The 18,028-nt window shown below is 43.6% G+C and overlaps 1 protein-coding gene across 2 annotated transcripts in view; it reads left to right on the top strand.

The window, feature by feature from the left end:
- Positions 1-3,054: 3,054 nt before the first annotated feature.
- The window catches only part of vps33b (VPS33B late endosome and lysosome associated), a 34,511-nt gene continuing 19,537 nt past the window's right edge, over positions 3,055-18,028 (top strand). For both annotated transcript variants that reach the window (XR_011953482.1, XM_072552839.1), the window contains exons 1-10: positions 3,055-3,183; positions 4,096-4,176; positions 5,377-5,438; positions 5,711-5,760; positions 6,830-6,897; positions 8,697-8,742; positions 11,449-11,543; positions 12,930-13,034; positions 14,189-14,285; positions 16,483-16,560. Coding sequence is in view for 1 of the 2 variants with exons in the window: in XM_072552839.1 (XP_072408940.1) it covers positions 3,094-3,183; positions 4,096-4,176; positions 5,377-5,438; positions 5,711-5,760; positions 6,830-6,897; positions 8,697-8,742; positions 11,449-11,543; positions 12,930-13,034; positions 14,189-14,285; positions 16,483-16,560 (772 nt within the window). In the remaining variant the exon portion in view is untranslated. The remainder of the gene's footprint in view (positions 3,184-4,095; positions 4,177-5,376; positions 5,439-5,710; positions 5,761-6,829; positions 6,898-8,696; positions 8,743-11,448; positions 11,544-12,929; positions 13,035-14,188; positions 14,286-16,482; positions 16,561-18,028) is intronic.

Raw genomic sequence — 18,028 nt, 5'->3', positions numbered from 1 at the left:
ATGTTTCAAATTGTATTTTTGTAATTTTCATCCACAAAGATCTTGGTAGAAGGTACACTTTATAGGGGAGGGTATTTTTCAATTCTTTTAGTCCAACACATGGAAATCCATCTCCATGTTTGAGTCTTTACCTTGAACTATTAAGGAATCCACACAAAAATAATTTCAGTTTGCCTGATGTGACAGCACACTTATTCTGTAGGGAGACTCTGCACTGTACAAATTCAGAGAGCTTAGGCACCCTCTTAAAGATCCAAGGCCACAGGACCCTCAACCAACACACAAACACCTCAAGAGGCGAGACTGGTCCAGTTAAGTAGTAACGAGAGCTGCTAAGCCTCCTGGAAACCAGAATCTCACAACCCATCCTGGCAATGGCTTGCACAGTTCTGTTGAGGTAAATGATGAAAATCTCAGCTGCCACTGACAGGTTCACCAGGTTGAATCAACAACAAGTCTGATTGGTCGTTAATACTCTGGAATGTCTGCCTGGCTCTCACAGGATCTCCACATGCAGATGTAGCATTTTCAACCTAAAAGGACATTGTTCACAAATTAGCGAGTTTTGGGTAAGATTTGTAGCTCACGTTGAAATGCTGGATGTAGGTTTGCTCGCTGAGCTTGGAGGTACATTTTCGGACGTTTCGTGACCATACTAGGTAACATCATCAGTGAGCCTCCGGATGAAAAACTGGTGGCATGACCCGCTTTCTATTTATGTGTTTAGGTTTCCTTTGGGGTGGTGACATCATTTCCTGTGGTGATGCCATTCCCTGTTCTTTTTTTTAAGGGGGTGGTAAATGGGATCCAAGTCATTGTGTTTGTTGATAGAGTCCCAGTTGGATCCAACCAGAACACATAAATAGAAAGTGAGCCATGCCACCAGTGCCTCATCTGGAGGCTCACTGATAATGTTACCTAATATGGCAACGAAATGTCTGAAAATTAACCTTCCAGCTCAGAGAGCAAACCTACATCCATTATTCACATATTTTCCTCAGCAAGGATATCTTCCCCTCACCATGGAACAGCACAATGCTCAGTGCATAGCACTACTGCCTCACAGCGCCAGGGACTCGGGCGACTGTCTGTGTGGAGTTTGCTCGTTCTCCCTGTGTCAGAGTGAGTTTCCTCCGGGTGCTCCTTTTTTTCTCCCACAGTCCAATGATGTGCAGGTCAGGGTGGATTGGCCATGCTAAATTGTCCATAGTGTCCAGGGATGTGCAGTGGATTAGCCATGGCTTGGTTAGGGGCTGAGTCTGGATGGGTTGCTCTTTAGAGGGTCGGTGTGGACTTGGGCTGAATGTTTCCACACTGTAGGGATTCTATTATTCTAAGGGTAATGCTTAGTTTGAGTACTATTTGTTCCTAACAACAAGGAATCTATGATTTTCATTTACCCAGGTACCCCTTGTTCCTGGTGGCAACTTGCAATTTGAGGCAGTTTTTTTCCTGTTATTCACCTCCATCTGTTTTTGTGCAGTGTCAGGGCCATTTTCCGTTATGATCAGTTCATTCCTCATATAGTGCGTAAATATTCTAGCGATTAAGAGCAGCAAGAGTGGGGACAGGCAGCCTGAGGTGGCTGGCAGGAGCAGGAACAAACTGCACTGGGTGAAGTTGAGCCCAGAGCCAGATAGGTCGAGCCTTTGTGAGGAGTGCAAGCCCAGTATGGCCGGGCGCTTATGAAATGTGGTGTAGAACTGTTAACTGTGTTTCTTTGTTTTTCAACATTTTAGTAAGAAAGACTGTAATGTTCAACTTTTTAATGTTTTCCTTATTTTTCTGCTTTGTATCTAAGATGCTGTACCTAGGTACAGTCAGTTCTTCTTTCATGCGATAGTTATGTTCTTGTGCAACCCCTTATTATTAGAAATATCACACTTTAGAAACAGCACTTTAAGTGTTACCACTGTAATTGCATTACAGTCAACACAGATTTTAAATGTTTGCGCTGTAGAAACAGCATCCCCAATTCGTCAATCGCATTCCAGCGAATTTGCATTGATGAAGCACACATTGTAACAGAACAACCTGTACCTTTGTACCGAAGGTAGCGCCGTTAGTGGCAGCTTGTAAAGTTTTCACTGTACTCATGTGAGTACATGTGACAATAAATATAATTCAATTCAAGCCTAGTCCATACCACAACTACCATCCCTACAAGGGAAGAAATACAAAAACCATGTTTTTCTCATGCAGACACATCAAAACTTTTCCTCAAATGATTGACCGATGCTTTCAGAAATTTGCAACACCAGTCGTGTAAAACTTCATTGAGAAGACAAGCTGATGAACCATAACATGGTAGATTGGAATCAGGACACATCTGCGAGTCGCCTTAGAGTCATAGAGATATACAGCATGGAAACAGATCCTTCGGTCCAACCTGTCCATGCCGACCAGGTATCCCAACCCAATCTAGTCCCACCTGCCAGCACCCGGCCCATATCCCTCTAAATCCTTCCTATTCATATACCCATCCAAATGCCTCTTAAATGTTGCAATTGTACATTTTAGTCAGTTGTAACAGAGAGTTAGCAACATTGAGGAAATGATGGAGAGATTGAGGTAGAGTGCAAAACTGAAGAGAATGGAGATGGTTTGGGTTTAGGAGTAAGTTCCAACGCCTCAGTTGACTTACTGGGTTTGATTTGATTTGTGTAGTCACATGTACCTAAGTACAGTGAAACGTTCTGTTGTGCAAGCAGTACAGGAAGATCATAGTAAACAATGACATATAGATCACAGAGTTACTTCCTGCCTGTCTTGTGGCTGTGGTCATGATAAGGTGCTACAAACAGACTCTAGTGACACTGAGCTACAGAAAACATTAACACCACGAGTATCAGAAAGTAACTGGATGCAGCCTAAAGTTGAGGAGACGTTTGCACTCCAAGAGCGGAACCAGTTTAAACAGAACAATTCTCCCCGAACCTGGCTGCAAAGAGGGACTCCAGTCCTGATGGTTGGTAAGTGAGTGGGTGGGAGGGGAGGCCTACCTTTCCTGGGGAAGCCTGCACTCCAGTTGCTAGGAGACGGGTCACCGGAAGCGCCGGCCGTGACCGCAGGAAGCGGTTGTCCTGGGACAAGATGGCGGGCCGCTTGGACGCTCCGGAGCTGCCGGATTTCGACATCTTGAAAAGACTGGCCCGGGATCAACTCATCTATTTACTGGAGCAGGTGGGGGAGAGGCTGACACCCCCCGGGGAGATGGGGGTGGTGGGGGTTAGTGACACCCCGGGGAGGCGGGGATGGGGGGGGGTTAGTGACACCCCCGGGGAGGTGGGGATGGGGGGGGTTAGTGACACCCCCGGGGAGGTGGGGATGGGGGGGGTTAGTGACACCCCCGGGGAGGTGGGGATGGGGGGGGTTAGTGACACCCCCGGGGAGGTGGGGATGGTGGGGGGGGGGGTTAGTGACACCCCGGGGAGGCGGGGATGGGGGGGGTTAGTGACACCCCGGGGAGGCGGGGATGGGGGGGGGGGTTAGTGACACCCCCGGGGAGGTGGGGATGGTGGGGGGGGGGGGTTAGTGACACCCCGGGGAGGCGGGGATGGGGGGGGGGTTAGTGACACCCCGGGGAGGCGGGGATGGGGGGGGGTTAGTGACACCCCGGGGAGGCGGGGATGGGGGGGGGTTAGTGACACCCCGGGGAGGCGGGGATGGGGGGGTTAGTGACACCCCGGGGGGAAAGGATGCTGGTGTTGGGGTGAGGGGAAGGTTTATAAAGTAACATCCAGGGTGGGGGGAAACGAGAGAGTGAGCCCTGTTCTGTTTTGGGGATGATGGAGGGGCATAAAATAACCCTTTGAGCGGGAGGAGGGATGAGATGAGTCGACCCAGTGACGAGGAGAAGGTGATCGTGGGGGTGGGGTGTGTGTGTCTGTAGTGAATGATCTAAGGGGCGTGAAGAAGTGATTGGCCGAGTGCTCATTCCACACTGACCCGTGACGGGACCAGTGGAGCGGACTCTCAAGGTTAGATCTTTTTAATACACAGAAGTGGTATTTTATGGAAATAAAAACACAGTGAACTGTGACAATTCCTCATTTCCATTTATTCTCCCGTTTAATGGAATTTCCATGTTGCCAGTTGCCGGGAAAGAAGGATTTGTTTATTGAAGCTGATCTGATGAGCCCTCTGGATCGCATCGCGAATGTCTCCATCCTGAAGGTCAGTTAATACTCACTTTATACTGTCCCTCAACCTGTCCTGCTCATTCAGCACCAACATATCCTTCATCACCCAGGCCATGGCAGCATATTCCTCTCCCCTCCCTGCAGCCCTGAACACAAACAATCACATCAGGATGCTTTTATGGATCACTTGGTGAGACTGCTCTGGATCCCATTCCTGTCCGCCTTTTTGCACTCGACAGAACTCTAACAATGGAAATCTCTGTAACTGCTACACTGTCAGCTTTCTCAATTCCTTAGGGCTCCTTCCTTAGCCAATATCCGAAGGCTCAACCTCAGTTTCAACTCTATCCCATTACTCAATCTTGCAATTATCCTTCTGTTGGGAGGCTTCCCAGCTGTTAACAGGTCACGGCTGAGCAGGATTTTTCTTGCATTTGAAATTTGGACTAAATCATTCCTCACAGCTGCTGCCAGCATTTCTGCAGCCTTTGCACACCCATTAGATGCCATTTTTAATTGTTTGCTCCATTTGTACCTGTCAACAGTGATTTTGGGGTTCTCTCCATCATCCCATGTTGAATTTAAAACCTTTCTTTCTATCTACTGCTAATACTTTATTCTAACCTGTCAACACCTTTCACCCTGAAGTGCAGCACTGAGGGAGTGCGTACAGTATCAAAGAAACCCTGCAGTGCAGATAAAAGCTATTTGATTCATCAAGTCTGCACTGACCCTCGGAAGAACGTTCCACCCAGAATTTTCCAAGGATAACCCACCTCGCCTGCACATTCCTGGACACTTCAGAATAATTTAGCATGGCCAATCCACCTCACCTGCAAATCTTTGGAATGTGGGAGGAAATCCATGCAGACATGGAGAGAATGTGCAGGCAGTTGCCTGAGATTGGAATCAAAACTGTGTTGCTGCTACCTTTCTGAACAACAGTATTATATTCTCCACCTTTGTATAAAGTACTTTGATTGGCCTGATTAGTTTCTAACAATGCAGATACTTACTTAGATAGCTGAGAAGCTTGCATTTCAGCAAATTAGTTCTAATTTGTGAGTCATCTCCATCTGAAATATTTAATCTTTCTTCTCTTTTATTTCTGTATTTGCAACATGTTTCTGGTTTTATTTTGATGTGAATTTAGTTTATTACTGGCAATTTAATGCTGGTAGAATTAAGTATGCAGCAAGAAAGACTAACAATTATTATTCTGTTTATTTCACAGCAACATGATGTAGAGAAGTTGTACAAATTGGAAAATAAAATGGTTCAGGGAGTGAGTGACCAGTGAGTATTACTCAGTAGGAATGGGGCAAGGTCATTGTGTGGAGGAGAGAAGGATAATGAGCATTGTTCAACAGTGAGACAATGGATTTTGGGCAATTGCCAGGTATCGTAGTCTGTGGGTGATTGCCAAGGGGCTAGAGAGCCTGCGGACAATTGACAGGAGAATGGAGTCTGCGGGAAGGAATGTAATGTGATATGAAGTTTAATTTGTATTGATTAATGAATGGTTCCTCAGTGTTTAACTGGTCTTCACTACCTGTCTCCTTACACAGACTGTGTTTCCTGGTCCGACCTCGGATAGCCAGTGTGAAGCATGTTGCAGGTATGAGAGCTCACATGCTGTCTTGAATATGCGTATGAGAGAGAGCGATATTGCACAGTGAGTTGACCTGGAGTCCCAATTTGTGCATGACCACTAGCAAGTGTGTACTGAAGTTAATCCCCACAGTTTCTTTCACAATCTGCAGGGAATCACTTGGTAATTTCCTCAGTCATGTCAGTTTGGTTGTTTTCTTGGGAAGTGTCAGATCTTCGCATTTACAGTACAACCACAAGGCGGCGCAGCATGTTACTAACTCACCACCTCGCCTCCACAAACTCAACAATATAATCTGCAAAGTCACCTCTCCCTTCTAAAATGCTGACGTTTCTTGAGAGTGCTATTATCTAACAAGTCAGCATTTGCAAAAGCAATTCTGAAAATGAAATAAATAAAAGATCCCCATGATCCAGAATCATACGTACAGCTTCAGAGTCTAGCCTTCAGTAAGGACAAAATTTGCAATTCTGTAGTCCCTTTCTCACACTTGCTGTGTTCCAAATTGCTTCACAATGAATTGCTTTTGCCATGTTATTATGTAGGAAATGCAGCAACCACTTTTCACATGTCAAGGTTCAACAAAGAAAATAAGATAATGAATTTTTGTTTAAAAATGAAGAATCATGGATGCTGGAAATGTGAAACAGGAATTGCGGGAGAAACTGACTGGAAGCAGGTCGCTGGACCCAAAACATTAACTCTGCTTTCCCTCCACAAATGCTGCTGGATCTGCTGAGTTTCTTTAGCCATTTCTGTTTTTGAATGAGACTAACGATAAATGGCTTGTTGTGATATTTAAGGGTTACTGGCTGGTTTGTCCAGCAAACCCACCTGCATGCTTCAGTCAGTACCACTGAATCTTTTAGATCCTCCTGATAGGCCTCACTGGACTTTGGTATAACTTTCTTTCTTCTTTCTTCTTTCAAATTGGATGATGAGGGTTTTTTCTCCATGTAATTATGTTTTCAGTATCCTTTACAATTGTTGTGGAGTTTTGCTTGTCCCTATCTTCATGCACACTGCCTTACTGTTACAGATTGCATAAGTGATTCTTTGCTCCGTCTCCTTCCAGAAATCGTCAACGCAGACAAAGCTAGTGCAAGGCTGCGCAAGTACAAAATCATATTCACTCCCCAAAAGGTGAGCAGAACACCCAGAGCTCAACATCATGGCTGTGCTGAGTTGATGAAGGTTGCAGCAGAGCTGCATATGATTGGGAAGTGTAAAGGTTCAGACCGGGGAGTTTGAGGTTAAACTTCAGCTCTGACTAGCTAATTTCAGCCCCTTTGAGGAGCAAGAGAAAACTCCAACCAACTCCTTTCTCACAGTCTTCCTTTGTAGTGATGATTCCCAAATTGCTGCTTTTGGTTGTGAGTTGATGATTCAGGTCGCAGTGAGTGACAATATTTGGCTTCCTGGTACTGGCCCCCAACTGCATTTATCTTCTAATTTTTTATCAATGCTAGTTGAAGGTACAAGGCAAAGTTGGTAAATCTATACAGAACAACCTCTACTATCTGCATGAGATGGGCAGGGAGCATTTTGTTCAGATAACTGATCCGATCATAAGCAAAGGAAGCATTTACTGGACCTTGATCTTGTTCGGATAATCCAAAATTCGGATAATTGATGTTCAGATAACTGCGGTTATTCTGTCATGCTTTCACAAAACATGTACTCCATGGATCTTTGCTGTCTCCAGGGAAAGTTGCTTTGGTTCATGCTTTTTATTTTTATTTATATTCAATCACTAGATGTAAGTGTTGCTGACTTTGTACTTTTAATGCCCATCCCTAATTACCTCAAGGATAGTTACAATTCAACCACATTGCTGTTGGTCTGGAGTCTTAAGTAGGCAAGATTGGGTAAAGATGTCAGATTTCCCTCCCTGAAAGCATTAGTGAACCAGTTAGTTTTTACAACAATCAGCTGTGGTTATGTGGTCGTCTTTAGGCTAGCTTCTTAATTTAGATGCGAGGTTTGGAATTCTGTGATGGACAATCAGCAGGTCCTGGAGTCTGGGATTAGTAATAAACACTGGCCTTACCACTGAAATCCATGTGCTGACAATGTTACTGTATTAGAAACCATGTTAGAATGTGAAGCTGGTATGTTTGAATGTCAGAGCTGAGTGTGTGTTAATGTGGAGAGGGGAATAAATGTGTATGAACTAAGTATACATAACCTAATTGGCATCACAGAATCATGGTTGAAAGATCACAAAGGCTAGGACTTCAGTGTGGTAGGGGATTTAACATAATTGCATGACAGGAAGCTATGAAAAGGAAGCAGAGTGACGCTGTTAATTAAAAATAGCATTTGTTCAGACCTGAGAAATTAACTTGAAAGATCAAAACACAGAGTCAGTTAGAGTAGAGATAAGAAGTAGTAAAAGGTAAAAAGTCACTTGTAATTTTGAGACTCCCTAAATGAGCTTTTATAAGCTTTTACATCTTGAGCATTTATATTGTGTAGTGACCTTTCTGGCTTTGTATCAAAAACCTTCTGGATATTCAAGTACAGTATAATGCATGCATTGATTTCCCATTTATCCATGGCACATGCTACTACTTCAAAGGATTACAATAAATTGGTTAAACATGGTTTCCCTTTCACAAAACCATATTGACTCCTGTTCCTGAGTCCAAATTCCCATATTCCTGGGTGTTATAATCTCATATAGTTACACATCATGGAATCAGACTCTTCGTCCAACTCGTCTATGCCAATCAAATATTCTAACCTGATCTAGTCCATTTGTCAGCATTTGGCCCACATCTCTCGAAGCCCTTCCTATTTGTGTACCCATCCATAAACCTTTTAAATGTTGTAATTGTACCAGCCTCTACCACTTCCTCTGGCAGCACATTCCACACATTCACCATCCTATGTGTGAAAACGTTGCCTCTGAAGTTAAATCTTTCCACTTTTTTTTTCAGTTCTTCATGTGTGAGACTGTGCTTGAGGAGGAGGGGATCTTTGGAGGTAAGCAATTTCTCAGCCTACTTTGTATGTTAGAAATCTGATGTAGAATTGTTGGGGTCAAGCTCTTTGAACTCTAAGCTGATTCTCCAGTGCAGTATTGAGGGAGGACTGAGATACTGTTTTTTTCTTAGAAGATATTAAAGTGAAACCTCGTTTGACTATTCTTGTGATTCTGTGTAACAAGTACAAATGGTGGTGCTGGAAGAAAAGCAAGAAATTTTCCTAATGACCCGATCAACATTGCACCTTTACTCAAAACCACCCAAAGAAAATTCAATAATGAATATATGATTATGCATCTCCTTGATGTTTGAGATTGTGCTACCTGCTTCAAAATGTATTCTTCAGCTTTGTGATCAATTGCCACACAAATGCAAGTACTGGATTAGTGGTGCTGGAAGAGCACAGCAGTTCAGGCAGCATCCAACGAGCAGTGAAATCAACGTTTCGGGCAAAAGCCCTTCATCAGGAATAAAGGCAGTGAGCCTGAAGCATGGAGAGATAAGCTAGAGGAGGGTGGGGGTGGGGAGAGAGTAGCATAGAGTACAATGGGTGAGTGGGGGAGGAGATGAAGGTGATAGGTCAAGGAGGAGAGGGTGGAGTGAATAGGTGGAAAAGAAGATAGGCAGGTCGGACAAGTCAAGGAGACAGTAACTGAGCTGCAAGTTTGAAACTAGGATGAGGTGGGGGAAGGGGAAATGAGGAAGCTGTTGAAGTCCACATTGATGCCCTGGGGTTGAAGTGTTCCGAGGTGGAAGATGAAGCGTTCTTCCTCCAGGCGTCGGGTGGTGAGGGAGCGGCGGTGAAGGAGGCCCAGGACCTCCATGTCCTCAGCAGAGTGGGAGGGGGAGTTGAAATGTTGGGCCACGGGGCGGTTTGGTTGATTGGTGCGGGTGTCTCGGAGATGTTCCCTAAAGCGCTCTGCTAGGAGGCGCCCAGTCTCCCCAATGAAGAGGAGACCACATCGGGAGCAACGGATACAATAAATGATATTGGTGGATGTGCAGGTGAAACTTTGATGGATGTGGAAGGCTCCTTTAGGGCCTTGGATAGAGGTGAGGGAGGAGGTGTGGGCACAGGTTTTACAGTTCCTGCGGTGGCAGGGGAAAGTGCCAGAATGGGAGGGTGGGTCGTAGGGGGGTGTGGACCTGACCAGGTAGTCACGGAGGGAACGGTCTTTGCGGAAGGCGGAAAGGGGTGGGGAGGGAAATATATCCCTGGTGGTGGGGTCTTTTTGGAGGTGGCGGAAATGTCGGCGGATGATTTGGTTGATGCGAAGGTTTGTAGGGTGGAAGGTGAGCACCAGGGGCGTTCTGTCCTTGTTATGGTTGGAGGGGTGGGGTCTGAGGGCGGAGGTGCGGGATGTGGACGAGATGCGTTGGAGGGCATCTTTAACCACGTGGGAAGGGAAATTGCGGTCTCTAAAGAAGGAGGCCATCTGGTGTGTCCTATGGTGGAACATGTCCTCCTGGGAGCAGATACGGCGGAGGCGGAGAAATTGGGAATACGGGATGGCATTTTTGCAAGAGATAGGGTGGGAAGAGGTGTAATCCAGGTAGCTATGGGAGTCAGTGGGTTTGTAAAAAATGTCAGTGTCAAGTCGGTCGTCACTAATGGAGATGGAGAGGTCCAGGAAGGGGAGCGAGGTGTCAGAGATAGACCAGGTAAATTTAAGGTCAGGGTGGAATGTGTTGGTGAAGTTGATGAATTGCTCAACCTCCTCACGGGAGCATGAGGTGGCGCCAATGCAAGTACACAAATGCAAGTATTAACATGGCTTTTAAAAAAGCCAACTCAAGGAGACAAAGTTTGGAAGCTCCTGAGCTTGCTTCATTTGGTTACAAAGACAGACCCCGTGGCAACAGTTACATTTTCTCCAGGATGGAAAAATAAGAAAGGAAGGAAAGAACTTGTATTTGTGTCGCACCTTTTGTTATTTTTGGGGCATTCCACATAATTTTGGAGTTTACCATATGTTGCAATGTAGGCAAATTTAGAAGCTAGTGTGTATGCAGCAATATCCATGCACAGCAATGAGATAAATGACCAGAATCCTTTTTTGATGTTGGTTGAGATGTAAAATTTGGTCAAGGCACTGGAGAGAAACTCTTTTTAGCTCTTTCTTCAAAAGGAGCTACATACAGGTAGGCGGGGCCTTAGTTTAACATTTCATATGAAAGACATCACTTTCTGACAATGCAGTACCGCTTCATTACTAGCCTGGTCATATCTGTTCAGTTTCTGGGTGCAGTTGAACCTGTAACCTCTTTGACCTGGGAGAAAGTGATCCAAGGCTGATGTTTAATCTAGATATGGTGTAAAGTTTCCCTGTTGCCTTTTTCCATTGTAAGTTCCTATGTCCACATTTATAGCGCAGCATCACTTCTGGTGGAATGGTGCAGGTGCAGTGTGAGACAAGTTTACGTAGTAAATTCCACGGCAGTTATGATGAAAAGTAAGGTTTGAATGTGTTTCTTCAAAATGGAAATGGAATTACATCTGCAGGCCCACTTTGATTATATGCCACCCACAGTTTTACTTTCCCTGATGACTGCACATGGTTTTGACTCCTTGATTGTAACACAACAGTTTAAAGTTAAAGATTACAAAAGCCCTGGGTTATGGGCTTGGTGCTGTGAAAGGAGGAAGATGACTAAATTGTTTCATACCATCTTTAACTTTGTGCTTTGTGTTGGGAAATTTCAGACGTAACCTTTGATGAGTGGGCCTTTTACCTGTTGCCTCTGGATGATGACATCATCAGCATGGAGTTGCCTGAGTTTTTCCGTGACTATTTTTTGGTAAGTGACAGGCTTTATGCTGAGGGCCTTCCAGGTCTTCCCAGCAAATATCTGCCTCAATAACAATTTCCATTTCTTTACGTAAGAATGAGGAGCAGGAGTAGCCCCTGGAGCAGGCTCGATTTGATCTAATTGTAGCAGCACATTTGTATTCTCACTTATGCCTGACAACCTTTCATCCCTGTGCTTATCAAGTACTTTTCTACCTCTGCCTTAAAAATATACAAAGAATCAGCTTCCACTGTCTTCTCAGGAAGAGTTCCAAAGTTCTCAACCCTCTATGAGAACACAATTACCTCATCTCCTTTTTCAAATGAGTGGTCTCTGATTTCTGAATAGTCATCCCTAAACCTAGATTTTCCTACAAGAGAAAGCATCTGGTCCGCATCATTCCTGTCAAGACCCCTCAAGGTCCCTATGTATTTCAATCAAATCTCCTCTTACTCACTAAACTCCAATAGATACAAACCTAACCTGTTCCACCTTTCATAATAAGGCACCCTGCCTATTCCAGATATTAGTGTAGTAAACCTTCTCTGAACTGATTCCAACACATTAACATCTTTTCTTCAGTTAGGAGATCAATACTGTACATGGTTCTACAGATGAGGTCTCACCAGTACCCTGTATAACTGAAGTATCACCTCCCGATTTTTGTAATCGAGTCCCTTTGCAATGAATGATAACATTCTATTACTTACCTAATGGACTTGCTGTACCCACTGTATACAAAGTTTTGCTATTCGTGCTCTAGGACACCCAGGTTCTTCACCTCAGAACTCTGCAATCTCTCACCATTTAGACAATTTGCTTTTTGTTCTTGTCAAAATCGACAATGTCATATTTTCCCACATTCGCACCTTTAGCTTCACAGAATGTGCCAAGACACTTTACAGAAGTAATATCAAACAAACTCTTGACTCTGAACAGGTGACAAAAAGCTTAATACTTGGAGGTTTGGGGTTTAAGTAACCTCTTCGGGGAGGAAATAAGGTCTTGAAGTGGTTTTGAATTATCTGTCTGAACGTAATGAAGTGTGTGGGTCAGTTGGTAAAGTCACTGTGCCAAGTTATTGAGCCACTCAATCTACACTAACTTGGAATTTACAGCCTGAAATGCCATTTGTCAAGATTTTATGTTCCATGTAAGCCTTCTCCTACCTTCCATCTCAATTTATAAGTTACTTTTTTTTATTCCTTCTTCCCTCATGTTCCCTAACCTGGCTTCATTAGACACTCTGATATTAAATATAATGGTTCAAGGAGCTTCACCACATTCTGAAAGGAGTGAGGGATAGGAAATTAATATCATAGTTCAAGATTGCATTTTAAGATGGCTGTTGCAACTGGGCTCCAGTACCATATATTTCCATGTGTTTGCCCTCAGGAGGGTGACCATCGATGGATCTGTACGGTGGCAAAGGCTCTACACTTGTTGTACTCCCTGTTTGGACCTTTCATAAAGACGTACGGAATTGGCAGATGTGCAAAGGTAATAGAACATGAAATGAGAATGAATTATTAATTGGACAATTCATCTGATCACCTCTGTGGAACCATTAGTTTCCTAATGAAGAAAGGATGTGGAAAGTGGCTGGTTAGAATTACACGAGCCTATTCATCTTCTGAACCTTGTCATTTGTGTCGGTGAACTCGTTCCGTATTGAATTGTTACAGCCATCAGTCAGTGCTTCTTTGAAATCAAGGCTGCAGAGATGAAAGGTCACTATGTAATTTTGAGTTGTGTTCTTCCCTCCACACATGTACAGACGTAGCAGGGTTTGAGAATTGAACTAAGACTAAAGTGCAAGTCCAGATAATGTGCTTTATTCCTGCACAGATTATAAAAAGGTAAAGGCGCTGAGTTAAATTGACTGTGAGACCTTCTATTTTTGCGATATTGGCCGTATCTCCATCTCAGACTTTGGGAAGGAAACTTTCCTCTTGTTATTTATAAGGATGCTGCATGAATTTACTTTAAATGTGGTCTCTGACTGCTTCCTAGTGTTTCCAGGTCCACAGTGTTCAGCATCTTTAATTCAGTCATCCACAGACATTTCTGAATGGCTTGTGTGCAAAAGGGCCAAATGGCATATTGTTTTGAACTTTTGACTGAGTCTTGTTTGGACAAAACAAAGGAACACTTCTCTATCCGAGTTGTGATTTACTTAACCGTTGGAGTAATTGATGGAACAGTATAATTGATGGAACCATCCATCTGATTCCATGCTATACCTCCCCTGAGAATGTTTCATGGACACATTGTAGAGGGAACTTCCTTCTATGTCTAACCCAGTGCTGTAACGATTTCCCCTTAGGCTGTACACACACAAAACCATTCCAATGTTCCACACACAGTCATTGGTGTCAGCACCCCGCCAATCGCATTGAATTCTGGTTCCAGAATTCACTGCTGTGCATAGGCCTCAGAGTCCTACACTTGCCAGTCCTGGAAGCGTTTGATAAGACAGTGTAGAGGGGTCTTTGCTCTGTTTAGCCTCGTGATATATCTGCCCTGAAGTACTTCATACTCAGCACATTCTTCCCCCATTTTGATGAATGCAAAATTGCTATCAAACATGCAAAATTACTGTTTTGGTTTCTGATTATTTTAATCTCTTCCCTCTCTTTTTCCCTCTGGATCAGATGACCTATGAGCTATGGAAGGAGATGGTGGAGGATTCAGAGAATGAAATTAAACCACGTCAGGCTGAGATTGGTCGAGTTTTCTTTCTCGACCGAGGTACTGCAATATAACAAAACTCAGCAATATGCAGAAAAGAGTCCTGAAATTGGAGCAATGATTGTCCAGTCAACCTGGGGCAGCTTGTTTGAGCGATGTATCTTCCTGCCTGTACAGCAGGCACTGACCATGGCTGAGATACTGTTCCACTGGCTCCTGTCTGGTATCTATTCAGGGACGTTGCTTGGGTATAAGGGTAGGAAGACTGTCTACCTGTAGTGAGAAAGCATTGTAGGTGCAGCAGACCCAGTATTCGGCCATTGTTCAAACACAGTGATTAGCATTGTTGCCTCTCAGCCAGAGAGTCAGTTCGATTCCAGCCTCTGGTGACGGTGTGGAGTTTGCACATTCTCCCCATATCTGCATGGGTTTCTTCTGGGTGCTCCGGTTTTCCATGACAGTCAAAAGATGTGCAGTTTAAGTGGATTGGCCAAGCAAAATTGCCCATAGAGTCCAGGGATATGAATGCTATGTCGATTAACCATGGGGAAATGCAGGGTTACAGGGATAGAGTTGGGGGGGGCACAATCTGGATGGGATGCTCTTCCGAACAATGGTGTGGACTCAATGAGCCAAATGGCCTGCTTCCACACGGTTGGGATTCTGTGATAAGTCAATAACACAGCGAGCAGTAGGGAAACCGACTGTTTCTCAACAGTTTTACGTTGCTGTTTGTGTTCTTTCACTTTTTTTCATTTAACCCAAGGGGCATAACCTTCTCACTTCCCTGCATGATTTGCTGGATAATCATCAGGTGCAGGAAATGTTGGTCCTAAGGGGCACCAAGGACAGTTGTGATGCATATACTTGCGCTTCTCAGAACATTTCTAATTCCCTGACTTGTCAGGTTCCTGTACACAATATTTTGGGGGTTACTATTGACCACAAACTGAACTGGATCAGCCATATGCGGTACCGTGGCTTCAAAAGCAAGCCAGTTGCTGGGAATCCTGCAATGAGTAACCCCGCGTCCTGACTCTTCAAAGATTCTACAGAGGGCAAGTCAGGAGTGTGATTGAATACTTCCCACTTGCCTAGATGAGTGTATCTCTGACATGTCTCAAGAAGCTCATCGAAAACAAAGGAGTCTATTTGACTGGCACTGCCCACCTCCAGCATTCACACCAGCCATGTCTGCCATCCACAAGATGCACAGCAGCAACTTGCCAAAGCACCTCCTTTCAAACTTACTCTACAGCTTCTTCTGACGAAGGGTCATTGTACCCAAAACATTAACTCTGCTTTCTCTCCATAGAGGCTGCCACACCTATTGAGTTTTTCCAGAAATTTCTGTTTCTGTTTCACTCTAATAAGAACATAAGAACTAGGAGTAGGAGTAGGCCATCCAGCCCTTCGAGCTTGCTCCGCCATTCAGTAGATCGTGGGTGATCTTCTTGTGGACTCAACTCCACTTACCCGAGCTCTCATTGTATCCCTTAATTTCTTTATTGTTCAAAAAACATCTACCTTAGCTTTAAAAATATTTGCTGAAGTAACGTCAACTACTTCACTGGGCAGGGCATTCCATAGATTAACAACCCTCTGGGTGAAGAAGTTCCTTCTCAATTCAGTCTGCTCCCTCTAATCTTGAGGCTATGCTCTCTTGTCCTAGCTTCACCTGCCATTGGAAACATCCTCTCTACTTCTATTCCCTTCATAATTTTATATGTTTCTATATGATTCTCCCTCATCTTCTGAATTCCAATGAATTCAGAATCAACCTAGTGAACTTCCTCTGCACCCCCTCCAGTGCCAATACATCCTTTCTCAAGTACTACATATTAGGACAAGCACAGCAGATACATGGGAATATCACTACCTGCAAGTTTCTTTCCAAACTACACATCATCCTGCCTTAGCAAGGCAACAGCATTATAGTTCCGTCATTGGGTAAAAATTCTGGAACTTCCTTCATCACAACCTTGTGAGTGTATCTGCACCACATGCTCTTCAGTGGTTCAAGAAAGGTGGCTCACCATTACCTTCTCAAGGGCATTTGGAGATAAATAACAAAGCTGTTATAGCCAGTGACTCCCAAATCCCACATTATACGTGAAAAGAATCACATGTCAGCATTTTAACCTGTTGAACCTGAATTAATGCAGTTCCTGGTGTAGGTCTACCTGTAAATGGGTTATGTATCGATTATTACAGCCTTACTATACTTTGAATTTGAATCCATTTGCTTTGTTTGCAGATGTGGATTATGTGACTCCCATGTGTTCTCAAGTTGTATATGAAGGACTTGTGGATGATGTGTTCAGAATAAAATGCGGTGAGTGTCCACTTTATTGCATTTATTGATGGTGTATTAACAGCAAATGTATTTTTAGAATTGACTAGAGCTGAAGGCAGGCAGAGTGGGAGTGAAGTGGTAAATAGTGGTCTTCACTTCTGGGATTTGTGAGTGATGTGCAGCCTTTTGCATCATCTTAAAGTAGTTGTAACTATGGTTTAATGCCTCATCAGAAAGACTATAAAAACAAAGTGCTGCAGAAACTCAGTAGGTCTAGCATCATCTGTGGAGAGAGGAACAGAGTGAACGTTACAAGTTTAATATGAATCTTTTTTGGAACTGAAGAGAGGTGGAAATGTGATGGGTTTTATACTTTTTGAGGAAAAAGGAATGATCTGCTGAAAAAGAAGGAATATTGGGAATATTGTGTGCTCAAGTATGTGTTTCGGGACTTGAACCTACGAGATTTGACTTAAGTCAGAATATCACCAACCAAACCAGTATAGTCGAACAGGCTATTAACACTACCATGGTGATTTTATTGAAACACATATGATCCTGTGGAAATTTGGTAGAATGAATGTTGGCATGACATTCCCTTTTGTGGTAGAGACCGGAATTAGAGAGTACATTTTAAGTACAGCAAACTTTGTTTTAACAGGCATCTAATGAACCAGCAGTTGCGACTAGCGGCAAAAATTATATATCTCAAATACTGGAAGATCTTCGTAATGTCCAAGTAGTCGGAGGGTGTGAATGAAAAGACTGTCTGCCATTAAGTTTAATTGAAGGCAAAGTTGCATCATTATTAAAGTGATTTATGTGCTGTAATTAAATTCAACAGCAATACGTATACCCCCTGTATTATATTTCAATTACTTTGGGTGTGTGGACCTCTTGATTGACTGGAATATTTGATCAGCTGTCACACTCCTGGTCCCATAGGTGTCAGTTAATAAAACGTTTGCTGTATTAAAAATCTCCCTTTTTAAGATGAAGATGGAAGTTCTTTTCACAGTGGATTATTAGAGTGTGAAGTTCTGTTCCCAAGAAAGCACTGGAGGCAGTGTAATTGATTTTATTCAAGGCGGGGTTTAATGGACTTTTGGTAGACAAGGGAGTTGAGGGTTACAGGAAAGAGGAGTTGAGACAGTACTCCGATCTTTCATAAAACAAAACTGCAGATGCTGGAAATGCTAATGAAACAAAAGCAGAAATTACTGGAGAACATCAGGTCTCTCAAGATCTGCGGAGAGAAAGAGTTAATGTTTCAAGTCCAAAGCTCCTTCTTCAGAATGGTTTATTGGAACATTCTGAAGAAGGATCAATAAGCTCGAAATGTTATCTCTTTCTCGCCGGAGACACTGTCAGATCTGCTGAATTTCGCCAGCAATTTCTTATGATCTATCATGATCTTATTGAATGATAGAGCAGGATTGAAAAGTTAAGTGGCCTAACCCTGCGGCTAAGACCTACGTTACTATATTAATACGACACAAGATTAAGA

Source organism: Chiloscyllium punctatum, chromosome 33, assembly GCF_047496795.1.
Source record: "Chiloscyllium punctatum isolate Juve2018m chromosome 33, sChiPun1.3, whole genome shotgun sequence".
Classification (NCBI taxonomy): domain Eukaryota; kingdom Metazoa; phylum Chordata; class Chondrichthyes; order Orectolobiformes; family Hemiscylliidae; genus Chiloscyllium; species Chiloscyllium punctatum.
The sequence above is the reverse complement of the archived record's forward strand: the minus strand, read 5'-3'. Positions and strand labels throughout refer to the sequence as shown.